The sequence below is a fragment of the Hetaerina americana genome, unplaced genomic scaffold (genome assembly GCF_022747635.1).
Source record: "Hetaerina americana unplaced genomic scaffold, ioHetAmer1.1.p SCAF_2, whole genome shotgun sequence".
NCBI classification, from domain to species: Eukaryota; Metazoa; Arthropoda; class Insecta; order Odonata; family Calopterygidae; genus Hetaerina; species Hetaerina americana.
This window is the reverse complement of record NW_027286763.1, coordinates 110,672,415-110,693,478: the sequence shown is the minus strand read 5'-3', so window position 1 is coordinate 110,693,478 and position 21,064 is coordinate 110,672,415. Positions and strand designations below refer to the sequence as shown.

Below are 21,064 nucleotides of genomic sequence, written 5' to 3'. Positions count from 1 at the left end.
ACTTGAGACCCCACGGTGGGAAAAGGCGCGCTATATACCACCCAACGTAAAATGGAAACTCATTTTGTTAATTTTTTTCGCATCCACGTCGGTTTCAGAGGCAATATGCCTTTTAACTGTTAACTATCATCTAAATGAACTATTATTTTTTTAGGATGACGACACAGCCACTTGCATTCGGCGGCTAAAACATAACGTTTAAGATGTAAAATGAATATTACATTATATTAAACGAATATGATATCAAATTAATACCTTAAACGAATATGCTGTATTTATGCCATGAAAACAACATCGCCATGGATACGTAGCATAACTATAGCTGCATTGGCGTGTAGTCAGCCACGCCACCGCAAGCATTCATTATCTTCAGCAAAAATGCCGTTTGCCAGGCGAAAAAATGCGAGCAAAAGTGGTGAAGCCAACTGGGATCCTTATCTCCTGAACTCTCATTCTTCTTGACCCCATGCCGTCCCAGACAGACATTTCCAAGATTGGAATTGTAAGGGAAGGCAATGGAAGCAATGACCCCACGACCACTGAATCGGTAACCGCTTGCTAACTTGCTCAAATCTGATTTTATGTAAGACGCCGTTCACGTAACAAAGGGCGTGTATTTTAGAATGAGAAAGAAAGAAAAGTTTCCTCAAATATGTACACTGGGATTAAAATTCTTCTCTCGATGCGAGAAACGACCCGAGAGTTCGCGAAATATTCTACGTTCCCTCTCTTCCCTCGTCAGGAAATTCTCTTCCCCGAATCGCCTTAAAAATCTTTCTTGCGCCTGATCGACCCAGGAGAAATGCCAGTGATAATGCTCTGAAGAAAACATCCGTGTATTCAAGTGGATTAAGCATTTTAAAGATGGCCGACAAGACGCCTCGGATGATACAAGGCCGTGACGACCTTCGACCACCTGTGATGACGACAACATTGATCGTGTGCGCTCCCTTGTCCTTACCGATCGTCGAATAACTGTCCGAATGATAGCTGATGAACTGCATCTATGAAAATCAACATGACACACTATTTCAACCAAATATGATGGATGGATCCTTCACACCATGACAATGCACCTGCACATTCAGTATTGATTGTTCGCCAGTTTCTGGCAAAAAATTCAATCACCATCCTCCTTATTCGCCAGATCTCGCCCCCACGCGACTTTTTCCTGTTCCCAACAACGTGATTAAGAACAATTTCACTGGGAAGATGTGGAAGACACAATAAAGCAAGAAACGACGAGAAAACTAAAAAGCCCAACTGTCAAAAGGACTTCAACAAGGGGGCTTTAAACGGTTGAAAAGAAGATGGAATGAGAAGGTATAGCAACGAATGGAGAGTACTTTGAACAGGGGACAAAATCGATGTAGACTAGATTTTGCGAAATAAAGAATTGCATGGCCTCAGTTCGCGCATTTATTGGACAGATCTCGTATACTGTGCACTTCTTTACGTTTTGTTCCGCCACTTCCCAGCGTTTTTCTGCATCAGTGCAGACTGCTAAGAAAGACGAAAGAGAAAAATGACTCTTAAGTTTGCACTTTTCGATGTAGGCCTCTTGGAATGATGGCGAACTATCACTGATAAAATCCATCATCATGCTTCTTATCACATTTCATTCGGGTCACGAAGGGATTATAAAGCATTTGAATACGGCACCAACGGGAGTCGAACCCTGTCCCACGGCGTGGAAACACAAAACCAAAGCTACATACCGCGCTAATAAGGCCCTCTCCCCGCCTATCGCTTTATCCGGTTTTTTATCCAGCAAAACGTATTTTGAAATCTGGCATCCCTGCTTACGCTCCACCGACTTCCACTTTGGGTGTCAATTCTCCGGGACAACCTCCCAAACAGTGTAGCCTCGCACGCCGTAACCTTGAGGAGTTATGCGTTTGAATGACAAGCGAGCCAAACTCGAAACATTTGCTATTCCATGTATTTTTTGGAATTGAATCTTGTCCTACACAGCGCGAACGCACCAGAAAAGGCGTTCAAACGTAAGACAATCAAACGTTACACATTAAGACGGCCGCTCAACAACACTCATCAGAAGCGATGGTTTTTGGAAAGGATTTGGATTTAAAAGTTTCCGACGCTAGTTTTATGAGAATGTTATCTGCCAAACAGGGAACACGGCGAACATCAGAGCCAAAAATAAAGCACAGAATGAGAGAACAGTCTTCCTTAACACGTTCATTTTTATTAAAAAGCAACTCTAAATTTTTCCAAATGGAACTATAATTTTTTGGAGGGATTTCGATGAATTGATGAATACGGTGAAATGATCCAATGTACTTAAAACGCTCCAAAATATAACAAATTTCAATTTATGTTTATATTTTTGTCGTTCATTTCGTGCGGCAGTCTTTTATGTCGTTTGAAAAGGCTATAGCGAGATAAGATGGTAATAATCTGCACTCGTCTGGATTCTTATTTGGGATTGGGCACTCGAAAGTTAATATTTAGAAACCCCTTCAGCCAAAGTTGTGAACTAACATAAATATATAAAAATCGTTATTTATTGACATGTAGTTGAGTTTATGCGCTTAAAACACGGGGGAAAACACCAAAAAAATGGGTTTTTTTCGAATTTTGAGGATCTTCCGGGGATAAAATGGCAAATCTAACCATGCCATTTAAAAGAACGGAAAAAATTCATTAAAATTAGTATTTAGAAGTTTGCAAAAACTTGCCTACATAATCTAAAAATTCTTTGAAAAATTCAAACATTTTTCCTGAGCTCAATTTTAATCAATAAAATCTGAAAAAAAAATCAGAATGTTTTTGAACATAATAATTTATGTTCATGAATTTCTTCAGATTTTTCAAGCACAGGATCGCTCAGGAAATTTTTTTTCGAAAAAAACACATTTTTTTGCGATAGGAGGCCCCTGGGGCCACCCAGGGATCTAAAATTTTGGCTGAAGGGGTTTCTAAATATTAACTTTCGAGTGCCCAATCCCAAATAAGAATCCAGACGAGTGCAGATTATTACCATCTTATCTCGCTATAGCCCTTACCTGCACTCTTCTCCACATTGCTGAACTGTAGCGGAAGTGGCAATTGTTGGTTGTTATTTATATTGGTTTATTGTTGGTTGGTATTGTAAGCGACAAGCATAAATGTCGACTGAATTCATTCGGCACGAGGTACTAGATGAGGCAAAAGTGGGAGCGTTGCGTGAAGAATGAGTGGGCAAAGAAAAGGAATTTGGATACGATGCGCAGACAATTCACGAGTATGAAAGAATTGTGCTATGGTAAGATCAAACCAGCGAAGAATAATTTTTCCATACTTATTTATTACCGGTCCATCCATTCCATACACCTTTCATGGCCAACTCAGACCCCACCCATATGCTACACACACGAAAAAAAATAAATGGTTTGCGATTAAACATTTATATTTTCCGAAACCCTTAAGAGTCAAGGTCTAATCTTGATATAAAATTTTGAGTCCCATTTCAATTGTTTTTTTTTTAATTGTTGTAAGGAATTAGTGCCGTTGAAATATTTCGCACTTAAAATGGAAACGCAGCAATCCAAGACGAAGGGAGTGACGATTCGTCTCAAATTTTGAAATTAGTGTCCGTGCGCGAATTTTACAATTATCATTAGCAGTAGTCCACCGGCTTCGGTTAGCTAGATCTAGGATGGGAGCCTTGAGATGTTCGAAGACTGAGGGATAGATTAAACCGATAGCAAAGGTACCAATCGTGTGGTTTTGCATCCGACATCTTCGATGCATAGAAGATATAACTCAGCCCCCAAATACATATGCAGAACATATAACCGTAAGCAAAAATCAAAGAGATAGACTGACTAACGGATAAATATTCGTTTTTCCCGCGCACTATTCGCGACAACTCCCGGGAGAAACACTATGACGGAAATGGGTAATTTTTACTGGAGCGAAAACGAATCTAATTGAGCTCGAGACGCATCTTAAAACCACCCTTTGTCTACTTCTTTCGTTAAACTACGTCTATACTTATGCAAAGTGAAAATTCAGGAAGATACTGTGATTCGACAAACGAAATGAACAAACTGCATTATTCCTTACCGCTGATCCAAGAGAGTTATATGCGATGAAAACAATCCGCTATTCAGTTTCTCCGAACGGGGATTGAAAACGTGAAAATTACTTTAAATATTATTATGAAAACCCTAATTAAAATCACTGAGCACTTGCGAAATAGAACTTTCTTCGACAAATTACGCAAACGAGCGTATTACACGTAGGCTAGCTAACGGAATCGAGACTCACATGCTTCTGACGCATACCTGGATATATCACGAGACCACGTAACGCTTCATTCAACCTTGGGTGCATGGAATAACTTGGTGACGATGGATTTCAGAGCTGAAAACCAAAACGTTTACAGTTTTATAAAATGTGTGATTTAATAAGCATTTCAATGTGGATTTCATTCATTTTAATTCGAAAATACATAATTTGATCCCACTGAATACCCAGACTCGTTACTCGGTGCTTCTCAAAACAGAAGAAATACGATCGATCGAAAATTCTCAACGATTGACTAGGAAAGAGCGATACATATTTCGCATACTTTCATGTTTTGGCTCCTTAGAAGGAAAGGAATACACATCTATAAGTTTCACCAAATGGCATGATCACTTGATTCTCTCGTGAGGCGACAGCGATTAGATAGATTTGAGCAGGCTTTTGCGAGAAAGCTCACGCAATAATATATACGCATTTTAACACGGCCTATCTCAGTCAGCAAAGTTAACGTTCTGAAAATATGCCCGAGATCATGCAGAGCATATTCACAGCACGTAACTTAACTGAATGGAAATGGGAATATACGTGAACGTAAGCGAACAGGAGGTAAGCTTAACTTTAGGGAAGTCGATTTAAAAAATACTCGACCCCGGACCGCTGTGTCTGGATAGCATAAGCATTGAACAATGGACAATATCAGTTCTCTAAGCCTGCGACAGAGTCTCCATATCGAAAACGCATTGCCCCTTTAATCACTGTGAGTGCGATAAGTCCTCACAAGGAGGTCAAGGTTCTCAAAACAAATGGTCACGGAAAAGGATGAACTCCGCGGTCCATGGCAATAATTTGCTATCCAAGTGTTATGAGAGATTTAACTCGAATGTTGGCGAATATATTATCCATGTCATCAAGTCACATACGAAATGAAAAGAACCCTGAAAAGCGTCCAGCGTAAATGAATCAAACGGAAATTATTCGAATCTTTTCGAGTATCCATGAATAAAAGCCGATGACAAATGATTGATCAGAGAAATGTGGAACTTCAAATCACATTACGAATGGTCCTCGAACGATTTGAGTCTTCTCTTGCTTCCCTTGGCGGTTTAAGGGTGAATCTTTCGACGACAATTATTTGGGATCGATTTACTGCGGTAGGCACAGAAGCATCATCGCCGGGGGTCTTTGGTTGCCGAGAAATGCAGAATTCCAAAGTAATTTAGCCCACCGCTTTGACCTTTTTTTGGTGGAGTCCGTCATCTGAGCGAGTCGCCCATCACTGAGTCACGTCAGATGCTGCGCCTCTCTTAGCAGGCGAGAGGTTAATCGCCTGGCCGAGTTAATATCTCCTCTCTCCCTAAGTCAGATTCAGATTGCAGTTTCGCTCACATTTTCTGAAGAGAATGAGCTCAGCGGTCCATTTAAACCGCCACGCAGTACGTGGGTCCTCCAATCAGTCCTCAGAATATCCATGAGTTATATTCATAACGTTGTTTCATTATTATAGTCAATTAAAGCAACAATCTTTTGTTTAGTTAGAAAAATGAAAAAAATGAGAGTAGTACAGTGATCCTTCGCTTTAAAAGACTTGACACCGAAAGAAATTAAAGCCGAGTTGGACGAAGCTTTTTCCACATCTGCTCCCGTGTTTACAATTGGGCTAATGAGTTTAAACATAGAAAACCGTATATCCACAAGTATTATAACATCTTTCGGGACGTCCAGTGGAAGTGACTTCCTTCGAAAGATTGGAAAAATCTACGATATGGTTTGAAGTGATCGGCGAATCAAAACTCGCAAAATAGTTGAGGCCACAGGCACCTTCCTAGGTGCAGTATTTTCAATTTTACACAAAAATTTGGGCGCGAAAAAATGTCAGCAAGATGGATGCTCTCAGTGGAGAATAAATGCAAACCTGTGGTCGATTCGGAGGCTGGTTCGGCGCTTTTCAATCGCAGTCCAGACTAGCTTCATTGTCGATATATAGCTGTGGACCAAACATGGATATGTGCATTACTAAACTCCAGGGACAGAGCAACAGTCGAAACAGTGGGCCTCTAAAAGCGATCCGGCTGCGAATAAGGCGAAGGCGGTGAAATCTACCGACTAGGGGATTGGATGCGGGTTTTTGGGATTCACGCGGAATCATCGGCATCGATTACTTGCAAAAAGGACAAACGCAAAAACCTATTGTGCGTCGTCATTCACCAGTTGAGCGAAGAAATCAAGAAAAACTTTCTCATTTAGCAAAACAAAATTCCCTTCCATCAAGCCAATGCACGGGTGCACACCTGCGCAGTTTCGGCGGAGAAAATTCTGACATTAAAGTTCGAATTATTATAGAAAACATTGTATTCACAAGATTTGACCCCAAGTGACTTTATTACCATTCTTGAAAAACTTTAAAAACAAGGACATTGCCAACACAGATGCCTATTTTGAGGACCTTCAAGAATCCTACTTTTTTGACGTCTTAAAAAAGTTGGAGAAATGCTGATCAAGTGTATCTAGTTAAAGGGAGATTCTGTAGAAAATTTAAAAAATACCCAAAATTATTTGTTTTTCTATTTTTTCCTAAGGACTTATTGAACCACCCACGCAGAAGAAGACAAAGACGCAGATTGAAGTGGAAGAATCCGGGCGTTAATTATGAAACCTGTAAGATTATCACTGAGTTTAAGTAGCGTCCTTTGTCCTTCGGCTTCAACTTCAGGCTTCTGGAGCGGCGTGATCACGGATCTTCCAAAGGCATGCGTTTTATCGTCATTCACGTGATGGGCAACAAATAGTTCAATACTTTTCTTCGCATTTCCAGCTACTTCGACTCAAGGATGACGCGACCCCTGGTGCAATGGGTGGCAAGAGTCACGGTCGGAAAAATTATGCTGCAGATAAAAATCGGTCCATGATCCGCTACGCCCATGACGCGCGACAAACGATCAATGATCCCACCCCTCTTCGATGCAAGAGCCCATTTGAGATGCACCATCTGCCAGCAACGGAGACCTTAAATGTCACTCGGCGAACGAAAGGTATCTTAATCGCTGTGCACTGATTTTCGAACGAGAACAAACAACTTGCGATTTTGCGCGCTGTCGTCGGCCCGAACGTAATTTGACGACAACAATGGGGACAAGTCGACATCAAACGAAATAATGTACTCACTCGCAGACAAATGGCGGCTGGGTTATCCCGAGCACCAGAGAACTCGGTGCCAGGGTAGAGAGCACCCGAGTGAACGGCCCTTGGAGCGGAAAGGCGCAGGGCAGGTCGGGGGAGGAGTCGAAGGGGATGAAGGCCACGGGCGGCCATCGGGAACGAGGAAGGGAAGAGGGCACTGCAACATTTACAGGCAACCTCTTACCCACAGATGGAAAATCGGAGAATCCATCGCGCACTCTGGACGAATCGAAGAACTTAACACTCAAAAATCTCTGAGCGGAATGTCCGAAAGGAGTGGATTTTGGGAAACGACAATTGAAGAGATTGAGGAGCTTCGTGCAGGCGATACGACGTGGGGAACTTGCCCGCCAAGGTCAGGAGGTAAGAAGACTTTCGGTGTGGGCCGGTCGCGGGGAGAAAAACGAAGTAGCTGGATGTGCTATAGGCAAGGTCTGTCAATAACTGTCATCAACAGAAACCTCACCAGATGCTGTGTTTAATATGAATTAAAATCCGTACACTTTATCGATCCAAGACTTCTTGAAAGCTAGCTGACTTAAGAGTAAGACATCGGGAAGGAAAATGTCTATTAATTCCGAGTGGTGAAAGTAAAACAAATTTAAACAAGGATTTGTGAGAACGTTCCTTCATGAATTCAATCAGTAGGCAATCTTAAAATGATAGACAAGAACATTTTTTAAATTTAAGTTGAGCGCATTGAAGAATGTATTAACTCTTCAAGCGCTTTCGATATTGCCGTCATATGATGCAATTACATAAGCTTAGCTTAGCGAAACAACAATTCAAATCGAAATTTGACATTCACAACTACTCCAGTAAGAATTCCAGCTTGCGAATGTCGACTTTGTCGAATTTTGCCAATAGGATGTAGTCAATTCGAAGAAAAATATACGAATCACCGAAATATATTCCTACTTCTAGCAGCAACAATGCTGGCCTACACAGGAAATCATGCCGTCATCGAGGAAACAGCTCGCGGTTCATTCTCTACCGTGTCCCTAACACTACTCTCATTTATTGATAACGAAACGCAAGTCGTTTTTTTATTTTAAAAAGACTCCACGGAAATTCGCAAATAAATAACTGTGTCACCTGTCGATCCGAAGGGATGCGTGACACGTCACACACGGAACTAACTTCGTGCGTGATATCGTGGATGAATACGCTATTTCCCAGTCCAAAAAAATTGAGATTTCCGGCAAGTTATTGAAAGTAGAATCACGTAAAATTGTCGCAGGGGTTTAAATAAAAAAAAAACAAAAGCAGTCAATAAGTGATATAAAGAATTGGAAATGATGTGGAATATTTACATTTAGAATAATTACACGCTAACCCATTTTCTAATTCAACATCTTGGCGAAGTTCACAATGACGCCGACCAAAGTTATCCATTGCATCGGTCATTCGAAGGATGTGTTTACTTTCCATTACCATTATCATAAATGTTATTCCATATATGTGAAAATAAAAACTATTAATCTCATTGAAAAAGTTTCAACTATCAGAGGATTGATTTTTAAGTATAGTCGCACGAAAGCGCGGAATGAGCCGAATGTCTCAGGCGAATCGCACAAGAAACTCTTCACACAGTCCCTCTTATTCGGTACTCGCAAAAGAGGATCCGCTGCTGAATTTTAACATTATTTCTGCCTCTGGTCTGCATCTTGAAAACTGACCGTCCAGCCGCCCTGGATAGCTTATTCAAGCCTAATGAGGACTTAGGTCGTGACCCAATATGTCAGACGCAGCTCCATGTAATCAGGAGCATGCATGTATCATATCGGGGGTTTACATTTTAGGACTGCGTCATTCGCAAAATAAAATAATTTTCGCTTCAATGACAAGTGCGGATAGACCCCTCTCCTTCATTCAGATGCCTGAATTTGAATATTATACATGAATAACTGCAGTGTTTTGAAGGTTAAAGATAGATGCATCACCCGAATTACCCTAGATACCGTATCAGAGAAGAAGTTTCCAGTCATTTTCAAACCTTGAGCACTAAAAAAAACCCCTCCTTATACAATTGAAATGAAAGTTTTAAAAATAATTTTACGATGAATGATTGCGATTACCTTCATAGTTTTGGGGTCTTTTCTCCAGCAATCTAATCCCGACCGAATTGTCATCCAGGCCGCCTCGCTTCCAATGTTTGGGCATTGCGACCGCGATAGGATTGAAATTAGTTGATGTGTCACCGCTTAGGATTTGATTTAAACTAAAATTGATTCGCCGCTAAACTGCATTCATCATCCCTCGTGGCAGATGTCTCCCATACCTCGAAACGAGCTCAGCTGATTACGAGGCTGCGAGTTCTTCGATTATAGCTCAATCTCGTAGTGCACAAGGAATAGGACGGATAGAAACAGTACGAGGGGGGGGGGGGGGGAAGAGGGGATGGGGAGGAAGTGGGATTGGAGAGAGACCTAGTTCGGCCTTCGGATTCCAAGAATTTGAAAGTAAACTTATTTTTTTTGTAGCTTCTTAAAGATAACGGGACACATCTTTGTAAACCACCCATATCATATTTCCCATTATATTACCGCCATCATTGTGCCAATCCAAAAAAAATAAACTAGATACGATCACTATTCCTATCCTGTCAAATTTAACAGAATGCTTCTTACCTGCTTTCGATATTCCACGGGAATTGCTTGAGATTTGGTGAATTCGGAATGGCGCGGAGGATGGTGGATTGGCTTCCCTCGCCGAGGGTCCGGGCTCGATCCCCGAGGATGGTTGTAGCTCTTGGACGGTGCGCAAAACAAAACTCAAATGAAATAAATGGCTTGCTGCGGCGCGCGGTCGAAAAGGACGCCGAACTGACCAAGCGACAGTGCGGCTCGCGTCTTAGAAGCAATCCCTTCTCTTTGCCATGGCATTACCGCAGACAATCACCGGTCTGAAGAAGGGGTGAAGACGCCCCCAGCAAAAGCAGCCGCTCCTGCAAGTCCGCATTGGAGACAGGACTGAGTTTCCGATCCCAGCGCTGCATTTTTTTCAACCAGCGTCTGAGTAATCAAAGCATGTGACTGCCACAAGGTCACTCGCCTGACGGGTAGACCTCCGCTAGGTACTTCAGGCTGGTTAAATTCAACCCAAATCTTCCCATTACCAGATCATATATAAAGAGTATATATTCATAAATGTAAAATTAAAAACATGTAAACATTCCGAAAGCTGAGGGTCGAGATTTTTGAGAGGTTAAGCAGTAAAATTTCCTCGAGTATCAAAGCTATTTCTACGAGTCATCATTCAAGATCTTTATTTCAACACGAAAAAAACGAAGAAAATCAGTAAGCTCAGTTACATTTTCCTTTCACACGAAAAATATTATTTTTCCGTTGAAAAAAATGCCATCGCGGAATCAATCAATCACGAACATAATACAATCCAGCGAATAGCAACAATATTAGTCAGCTTACACTAAAATACAATTCATCTAAAAAACAATTCAATTTGAACGTAGCGCCAATTTTCGAAGCTCATTCACTGGTTCGAGTTATACTTTCTTTGGTATTCTAGATGCATCCGGATCAGTGCAAGACAGGGCAGTTTTCAAATAAAATACGAACATGACATGCGTGCGTCTTATAATCAATTGAAACCATGTGTAACAAGAAGCTTAACGTAAACTCTCAAACGGGCAGACGGCCAATAGAATATTCATGTATTTGCGAAAAAACGACGTCATTTCATAATTACTTCGACTCTTACGTGACAATTAAGCAAGTATCAAAACACAGCCAAGTTAAAGACATTTGAGTTTACGAACCTATAGCATCTGATTGGCAAGCCCTGCCTGTGCAATCCGTAAAAACGTATTCCTAAACATGTAAGAATTCATTTATAAGGAACGAGATGTCAGCTGATAATTCATTGGTCAAATATGAATATTTTTAAAGTGACTTGCGAATTTTAATCGCAAATTATGCTAGATAATATAGTAGCAACTGATCAGGACATATAATTAGCGGACTAAACGCATTCTATCGCGAACTAAAATGCGTCGAAGAAACCAGAGAACAACTGAGAATCGATGATTATAGAATTTTCTAATAGATGGCGCTACAGTAAGTATTTTGAGCGAAATTCAAAATATATTACGGTGACTTCCCCATTTTTAGTGGCTCGGTCGCTAAACTCTCTGCCATTATAAAACTACTCCTAAAGCTGCACAAAATAATTTTCTTGCTTATAATACCTCCCCAAAATACAACTCCTCTAATAAGATTTTGGAACATGACATTATCAATGTCACAATGAAAATTTTAATGAGTTATATTTATTAAATGAGAGTAGTTTTTCTTGAAATGCCGACATTTATGCAAATTGATTACTTTCAATGGAAACCACACATATCTGATGGCCGAATCAGTCCTCTTTGGAATATAGGGCCTTTGCAGAGCGAACCAGCAAACAATCAGCATTACTGGCCTTCGTATACACGATTTCTCAAAGAAAATGTTCATCTTCATCTTACCTCATTGCTAGGAAGCTACCTTCTTTCGGTTTCATCATTTCCCAGATAAACTCGGTATCCTGAATATTATGCAGCTAGTGTTCCGTTCAAATACCTTAAGGCACCATTCCAATTAGGTAGTGCCCAATATCTTCCTGTTAACAGTTGGTAGTGCGTCACACCACCACATACATTGACACCAATATATAAATTTACTGCAAGCACTTCTTAAATTTTAGCAATGCTTACATTAAGGTCGCCAACTCTCTCTAAATGCATCACTAAGAATTGTCACTATTCGATGATTTTACCATTAAAGCCAACAATTATGGCTTCCTTAACTAAACACTAAGTACAACAGGCACTGGAAATACATTTAAATGAGGGCCTGTCCATATTGTTAAGTTACATTAAGCACACATTCAGATTTATAATATTGTTCCAGAAATAGTCTTCAAATTTACCAAAACCTTTGCAATTCCATGATATTTCGGAGCATTAAATTGTTTTAAATGGAAGACATCTGATGTACACTGATAAATTGTTGCATAACATGGATAATGAATAAAACAGACCCTATTCGGAAAATTAACTGGGTCGGTCAAACAGGGGTATTTTCAGCTTTTTTGTAAACCAATAAAACCATTCTTGTTTCCACCAGTAAATTCCAGTGACTTTTTTTGCACTAGTTAACCAATAGATTACTTTAAATATGGCATACTAAGACCCAATTTTATGTCTCTATTAATCCGATCATCAATGTGAATGTTAACTTTATGCAGAGATAACAGAAAAATCTGATTTTATAAAAAAATAAGATCAGTCATTATTGAGAGATAGCATTGTAACTGTGGCAACACCATCAACAACCACTCATTGAACTGTTCAATGGTTGGTTTTGAATTTAACTAGCAGTCATAAAACAGTTTTGACCTTCAGTTTAAAGAGACATTAAAAACTTTGTCTTAGGTGTGTCTAATAACATATGTGGACCTAATTCTATTCTGGAATGTTAGCAATTTTAAGTGAACAGATTTCCACTAACATTGCCCTTGGTCAAATAAAATCCCAACAACCACTGAAATCAGTGTCTGTCTACCATGGCATTTGCGATCTAGGGGTACTTTCTTCTAGCCGCTCCATTCGTAGCTCACACTGACACAAACTTCCACATTTCCTCATGAATTTTGAAAGGCTTCTCTGGGGACTGCTTGGTGATATTAATCTCCTGGAATAAGTTACCCATGGGTCAGCCTCCCAATTTATGACAATGCATTGCAATCTAGTATTAAATCAAATACATATACGGGGTCTGCAAATTAAGCAATTAGACTGGCAGCATAGCATTCGATCTGGCAACACTGGAGGCGCTGGGCTTGGAGGGGTGGCAGTGGAACATGTGATCCCCCTTCAGTGCGAGTTGGAACTCGCTCAAGTCATTTGGTTGTCCCTAGCGATTTTTTTTGTTAAACAGCTTTTTCTATTGTGCTCTAAATATTAGTGACTTCAATTTCGAGCAACGGTGTGCTATCAGGTTTTGCTTCAGACTTGGGTACAGTGCAACAGAAACTCTTGCTAGACTTCAGCAGGCCTACAAAGATGGTGTTTTGTCAGGAGCCCAAGTGTTTCTGAGGTTTCAGGCATTTTCAGAAGGAAGAGAGTCGATTGAAGATGGACCACAAACCGAAAGGCCTTCATCTTCAAGAACCGGTGAAAATGTCAACAAAATCCTGGATCTTCTGCAGTCAGGTCATCGGTCGACAGTCAGAATGATCGGGGAAGATTTGAATTTGACTCACACCACTGTTCATCAGATTTTGACCAATGAATCTGGGATGAGAAAAACCTGCACAAAAATGGTTCCAAAAACCTCACACAGCAATTTCAATAAATGATTTTTTAACCAGAAAAAACATTCTCCTTATTCGTCTGACTTGAGTCCTGGTGACTTTTTTCTCTTCCTGAAGTTTAAAAATATTTTTGAATGGTTTTGAATGAAAAAGTTCTAAAAAAAAATCACTCTCATTACTTCATTTTAACAGACCTCGCACTAGGCTGTAGGCAATAACATAAAATTAAACGCACCACTTAATACTTCTGAATCAATAACTAAAAGGTCTGAGATATTTACATCCCTAGTGTATTTTGGTTAAACGAATGCTCAAATTTGTGATATGTTCTCACTATGAAGATAAAACCAACTGGGGGATCGAGATGGTGCGGGGGCTAACGTACTGGCTTCCCACCCTGAGGGCGCGGGTTCAAATCCCGCCGGTGTTGAATATTTTTCAGAGGTATCTCGATCCCTACTTGAGGTGCTTTGTGGAGGGCACTTTGAGTGAGTGCGCCGTCCGTCGGATGGGACGTTAAACTGCGGACCCCTTGGCGCCTTTCGTAAAGAGTAGGCTAATGCCGACGCCGGGTTTCTCTCCACCCTTCATCCTTTCCTGTCAATCCCCTATGGCACAAATGACCTTAGCTGTCGGTCGCCTCCCCTCAAAACTACTACTAAAACCAACTGGCTACATGAAGTTTAATTTTTCAAATCATGATTTTCACCAGGAGTTTGTATAATCTGATATATTGTCCACAACTGATTATTCATTTAGTATTTACTCCACCTAATTACCAGCATACCTCGACACCCAAAGGTCATCCCACAATCAGCAACCCAATGGTTGCATTAAGCATATTGAAGTCATAACCCAAAGATATATCTACAGAATTTCAACTTAAAGGCTATTGAGATCCATGGATGGACATGATTTGCCCACTTATTCACCCTCACAAAACTTTTATTACAAACAATTTATCACACATTTCCATATTTTTCTCTTGCTGGGCCATCATGCTGCTCAACCATATGCCAAATTAAAAGACATGAACTTTACTAAACAGTGTGGTCGTTGAAGATCCCGGATAGAACAATAATCTCACTCACACAGCACACCATATGAATAAGACGTTCACCTATGAAACCTTAAAAACAAGTCCCGATTAAAAGTATTACCATACAAGGGAAAAAGGGATAAAATAAAAATGGAAAAAGAGACTGATTTAACGCATCTTTATAAACAGCAATATACATAAAGATATTAAAAACATTAAAACATCAATAGGACTGACTTTCACAAAGCTAGTATTTCACCAAAAACAGAGAGCCAAAAAAATAGCCGGCACATATACAAATTAAAAATGAAAATATGCATTTGATATGTCATGTATTAGCTATATCAATTAAGGATGATGGTAGCAGAAAGAAATATTATCGAACTTCACAAGATATAATGTAAGGCACTGCAAATTTGGAAGACATTTTTTCAAACAAGCTAGTAAAAATTGCATCCATAACATCCTTAATAAAATATATTGCACTTAAGTTAGGAAATAAAAATATTTTTTCATTCCTACTATTTTACACTATACTTCTTCTGAAGGCAACAAGCAGTCAATGTAGTTATAAAATACAACACGGAGTGCATTCACTTTTAGTTCATTTTCAGTCTTCACTAATGTACAATGGTATAAAATGCATTGACCACCAGGTTTTCCAGATTTGAGACAGATGTATCCAACAACCATTCATCTGATCTACTATGCAGTCCATACCCAATTTCCGTTAGAATTAACAACACATATTTGCCACCCAGGAACAGATGTGGAGCAACTTAAATAGTAGTTTTTTTTTTAATGACTCTAGCTGTATATATGATCATGTTCACCTAAGTGTTTTCCACCAAGGAACTTTCCATTTTTAGGATCATCACCAAATATGCCTTGGTGTGCACCTTGTACAGTAAAATGATTCATGATCAATATGATCTCTAAATACACATGCATACTCTTACTTTAGGGATTACAAAATTCTTGCATTCCAATACATGTTCAACTTGTTGGTTAAGGATAGTTTTTAACAATTTTGTCATTAAAATATAAATAAATTCTCAATGCTACCACTCAACAACTGAGTTTTTCCTAAGACAGAGCAAAAAAGGAAGCTTCCAAATCATATAAACTGAAATTTTAACTGTAACACCTATAAATCACTAAAAGAAAGCTGTGAAATGTTGTCAACATTATGTCGAACAGTATATGATAAAATAATTTGGATTAGGTTAACTGGTTCACATCCAGCAAGTATGCATTCTAACAAGTATAGGTGCCAGTAACTTCAATGCCAACACGAGTCGTGGCGCTACACTTTGTCACTATTCAACATACAACACGGCGGAAATTCTAGGTACGATTTTTCCGGGATAATTTTTTTCCAGAAAGCATATAACCAAAAATGTACAAGCAAATTGGCAAACATTGATACTGGGCAGAAGAGAAGGGAACACAGTCAGGAGAGACTAGTGCACCTCTGCTTACTAGGCACAGAGAATTTTCCATGTTCGAGTGCACCAATGCAAATGTCAACCGTAGAGAATAGACCACCTACTTCAATGGTAAAATGCCATTTTCAACTTATTGGTCAAAAAGAACAAAGTGGCTCTAAAATGCCATTCGACAACGTCCATAACACTTCCTTGATATGTCACTTTCAAAAATATGGATAGTCATGAAGTCACAAAGATTTTTGAACACAAAATTGGATTAGGCCATGTGACTCTGGTATGTGCCGGCACTTGCCCTTCTGGAAAACGCAACATGAATTTAAAGGCACATTATGCTGCAATGTCCTAAATTCCAAATTCGATTACCCTCTCATCATTGAATGCTTAACTTTCAAAAAGTCAATCCATATCAGAACAAAGGGTCATTGTACTTTGTGCTCTAACTCAGACCCGTAACAAGAAGAAAAGAGTTTGAAAAATATTCACTTTTTTCAATAGTCAAAAAATTAAGTATCTACAAACTATTTCCTTGATATTGGTAACAACTTTTATTTAGGCATAATAAAATTGCTCCCCCAGAATGAGTTCATGCGAGCTCTGGAAGGAGGAGCATACGAATAAAACTATCCCAAATAACAGTCAATTCAACATTACCGAAAAATAATTTTCCAAAGCTACACTTCTAAAATCTTCTCAACTTCAGCTCAGTATTTACCACCTTACTAACGTACCGGCGAACTTTCCATCAAGCTATACCTATATATATAAGCTTTCCATCAAGGCAGTAATATAGACCTACAGGAAGCAGTAATATACATTTTGTATTATCAAAGAATGGCCCCTTTCATTTGTACAGAGTAAAATATTGAAGCATGAAATCGCCTTCCTTAAGGCTGCAAATATGATTCCATCAACTGCACTCGTACACCATTTTGAATGCCTAGACGGAATGAACATATTTAATGCAAATGTATGCAGGCATAACACTAATATTGCCGTGACATTTCCAACACAAAATCACTGTAACATGAAAAATAAATATAAAAACCGACATTAGCAAAATTACCTCTAGCATTGCAGACATCCATGCCAGTGACAGCCGTTGCTCTTTGAGCGATAATTGCATACAAGACAAGAGTATTTGCGAATCAACGCTCTGGCAAGGTTTGCGATAAAGTATGGCAAGAGAATTTTCAGCATTTTTATCTGCAAGGAAATAACGCATTTACCCTTAAAAAAAGAATAAACATATAAAACAATTCAGAATTTGGCTGGTTTGATAAATTTATCAATGGTTAATGTAAATTAAAATGCTCTTTTATTTTGAGGTTAACCAATAGCTATTCTACACATGACTATACTAGAACGCATACACTTCCACATTGAAAGAGGCAAAAAAAACCTAAACCCTAATACTCCAGGGTTATGTCACACCCTTGGATATAGTATAACCCTAGAAATTATTCCCCTGATGACTCCCTGCCAACAACAACAACTCCTGCTGCATTTGCAAGCCAATTACTATAAGCTGCAGCACGGGAATGACATTTCAAATGCACAAACTAGAATAATGAATTACATAGTAAAAACTGTAGAAAGCAGATGGGAAATGTGAACGCATGGTTGTGAACAAATCTCTCTAAAGGAGGAAGCAAAACTGATTAGTCACACCATCAAAACAGAGCTTAAGAGAAGAACATGAAGTATGATCAAGAAAAACCCAATGGAAACAGGAAGAGGGTGTCTGGTGCATGAAGTTATGAATAAAGAAAGGGAAGTGCGGAAGAGATAAGAGCTCAAGTTTAAAAATCAAGCAAGAATTCCCCACATCACTACCACTAATGGTGGTGGTGGGTAACATTAAATCACCCACCACATGAATCTTCCTAAACTACAGGATTGTTGAAGCATTCATTGATTGATTGCCAGGCAGGAAACGTGGTTAGCTGTTGCCAACTGCCTCAAACAAATAAGTACTGCTGCGTGAGAATTCAGGAAAGCTCCCATTGAAGGAAACACTTTTACTGTTGGCCACAAATAAGGAAGCAGGCCTCTGCCAATAAGTTCCAAAATGCGCAATCAGGTCCTTACTTGAGTGTAAATATCAGTTTAGATTTTTTCATAACCATCCTGTAATTAATAAAAGCAAATTGGCTCACTGTTTATCAGTGGGTTATGCCTTACCACGATTGACCATGATTTTGTGCATCAGGCCACCGAGTGACAATAACTGCTTTTGTTTTTTTAAATGGCCCCTAAATAGAGTCACCAGGCCCTGAATTACAACGACTGGCCCTGACATTTGTGAGCTGGAATTGAGTTGTGGTACCCAGTTATAGATTTTAAACACATGGCCTTCAGATTGCTCAACTTTCCCTGTTATTTTGCGGTCAGATTTTGCTGGTTTTTGTTTCAGCACTATTCTGATTTGTGGCAAAACTCCGTAAAACTTTTTTTGGCAGTTGGCCCAGGAACATTAAAACCGTCTGTGACTTTTGGCAATCTGCTTAGACGTGTGGCAACCTGTAGCTGCCTCTGATATTGGTGGCTAATTCTCAATGCAAGGCTCTTTTATTTTAGAGCCGACGATGATATTTTGAAATTGGCCCTTAATAATGGCAGCCAATCTCTGATTGCGGCACCGGATTCGTTTTTAACGGGAGGCCATGGACTGTAGTAACCAATAGTAGTAGTTATTAGGAGAGGTGACTGACAGCTGAGAAAGTTGGATTTTTCAGCAAATTATGGAAGGGTGGATAGATATCCTGATTTCTAGGGTTTAGGGTCTAATTAGGCTATACTGTAAATGAAAGGTGCCAAGGAGTCCACAATTAAACGTCCCATCCGAGGGAGGTTTGCACACAAAATGCACACCACTCCACTGGCACCCAAGGTGGGGCGAAATGAAAAATTCACAGCCCGGATTCGAACCCGCTCCCCTAATGTGGGAAGCCAGTAAATTAGCCATCACTTGCACAGCACAATTATACTAACCCCCATTGAATTTTAGGCGCCATGGCTGACATTCTAGCTTAGCTATAGTTACCCAGACTTTCCAATTTTCAAAGAGCAGCAATGGATTTTGGCACATTATATTGAATTAATTGGACTTATCCTGAAATTTGGAAACCACTCAAGATTTGGGTGATGAGAGCTTAATTTTTGATGGCCGCAACTGAGGCTACCGGCTCTGATATTTGTTGATGGGCCTCAGGTAGTTCTGAATGTTGGCATGGCTTTAAGCAGTCCTCTAACGTTATCAGTATCAATTGGGCTAAGTGCATGATTGGCAGCATCAATGGCAATTTTTTATCAGGGAAACGTGCAATGATTCATGCTTATATTATAATGTCTAATATTTCTGTATACACTAGGAAATTTACCATGGTGTCGAGTTTTTATGTTTGTTTAAATGTGCTGGGCAGGGCCTTATTCTACCTAATTTACGAAAACATCAGAATTACATGATATACCCTTATTCAATCATGCAAATTTACCTTCATCAGAGCTGCTGACAAAGCTCACTGATTTGATCTCAACAAAAGGCAAAGGTTCTGGACAAATAGGTGCACCTCCGTCAAATATAATATGTCTATAAAACAAATATAATTATATATTATAAACTTCATAAACATTTATTTGACAGATTAAATTCAACAAATTGCTTACCGATGGTCGTTAGAAAGCCTGCACGTAAGGAATTCATTGTCATCTCCATCGGGTAAACCTGGCAATGATAATTTAAACCTGGCACCTGAAAACAAATGCAGTTTCCTTCACACAAAAAAACCATACTCCCGAAAATGAACATCAATTATGACTTCGGTACTTTGGGATCTTAAAAAACTCAAATTAACAATTAATTGATTTAAACTGAAAATTCCATACCATTTAACAGGGTTTTCAAGTGGACATCAAAGAAAGACTTTTCCTTCCTCGTCACATTCTCACAACCAACGCATAAACGCACCGGGTCAACGAAGCACATCCTTGGAAGAACCTCTTTCACGTAGCAACATGCCTTGCAATATACTTGTCCACATCTACGGCAGTGATGCTATAAGTGTAATAAAATATTAAAATTAAATATATTCGCCAGTAGAAATAATTCTTCATTGATTATTGACTCAACATTCTAGTCACCTTTCGGGTTATGAAATCGAATTTTGCCTTACAGTGAAAGCAGCTTTCATTCTGCAATTAATTGTTTGGAAAGTCAATTTGAGACTCGAAATGATGGCGTTTATATTAAACAGCGACAGAAATTTGATATATTTTAACTTGGTCTTTGATTTTAGATTGAAATAAATACCTCTCCATCAGGACTCCACTGAGGTTCTGAGAGAACAAAAGGGCTTTTAAATCTCTCGTTAACGACAACAATACGAAGCCCTGATTTCGAGCGCAGTAATTTTTTTGTACTTGTGTCCATTTCCACTGGCTAATATCGCATGAAGACATCGAGAGAAGCCTACGGCCACGTAGGAAACCGTATTATAAAATTACGTGCATGTCAAATTAGCAACGTTGTGTTAACAACAACATTTCACGATATCAACGACCTTCCTACGAACATAATTAGTCCACCCTCAAAGAAGTGGTTGAAGAGCTTAAAAAAAGCAGTACCGGACTTTCCTGACCGTTGCATATGGCGGCCATTTTGGTTCCATAAATTTAAAAATGGAGTAAATAAAATAATCACGGAAACAAAAGTCTTTAAAGATGGTTTTTGATGGAGTCAAAGGAAAGGCAACTCGGAAATGCCAATGGTATTTATTTTCATACCCCTACTGATATAGAATATAAAACAAGTAATTAAAAGCAACGATACCGA

General features: G+C 39.4%; 2 protein-coding genes across 3 annotated transcripts in view; both read right to left on the bottom strand.

Annotated features, from left to right (window-relative positions):
* LOC139687856 (probable peptidoglycan muropeptide transporter SLC46) overlaps positions 1 to 11,379 on the bottom strand; it is a 41,730-nt gene extending 30,351 nt beyond the window's left edge. The window contains exons 1-2 of one of the 2 annotated variants that reach the window (XM_071585190.1): positions 11,207 to 11,379; positions 10,059 to 10,375 (exon numbers count right to left, since the gene is read on the bottom strand). The gene's annotated coding sequence lies outside the window, so the exon portion shown is untranslated. Of the gene's footprint in view, positions 1 to 10,058 lie in introns of both variants that reach the window. The other variant, XM_071585189.1, reaches the window with a different exon arrangement.
* Positions 11,380 to 14,945: 3,566 nt separating this feature from the next.
* Positions 14,946 to 20,818, bottom strand: LOC139688398 (zinc finger FYVE domain-containing protein 21-like). The gene is made up of 7 exons (XM_071585952.1): positions 20,543 to 20,818; positions 20,374 to 20,424; positions 20,119 to 20,287; positions 19,900 to 19,984; positions 19,728 to 19,822; positions 17,297 to 17,436; positions 14,946 to 17,170 (listed from the first exon to the last, which is right to left on the bottom strand). The coding sequence occupies exons 1-7, from the start codon at positions 20,660 to 20,662 to the stop codon at positions 17,141 to 17,143; spliced, it is 690 nt and encodes a 229-aa protein (XP_071442053.1). The 5' UTR covers positions 20,663 to 20,818; the 3' UTR covers positions 14,946 to 17,140.
* Positions 20,819 to 21,064: the final 246 nt, after the last annotated feature.

What these genes read in the sequence shown, in the direction of transcription:
- LOC139688398 (XM_071585952.1), bottom strand. Translation starts at nt 20,662, where the DNA reads ATGGACACAAGTACAAAAAAATTACTGCGCTCGAAATCAGGGCTTCGT. An exon ending in AGTGGAGTCCTGATGGAGAG is followed by an intron (nt 20,425 to 20,542) that starts GTATTTATTTCA and finishes AATTAATTGCAG; the next exon opens with AATGAAAGCTGCTTTCACTG. An exon ending in TCGATTTCATAACCCGAAAG is followed by an intron (nt 20,288 to 20,373) that starts GTGACTAGAATG and finishes TTACACTTATAG; the next exon opens with CATCACTGCCGTAGATGTGG.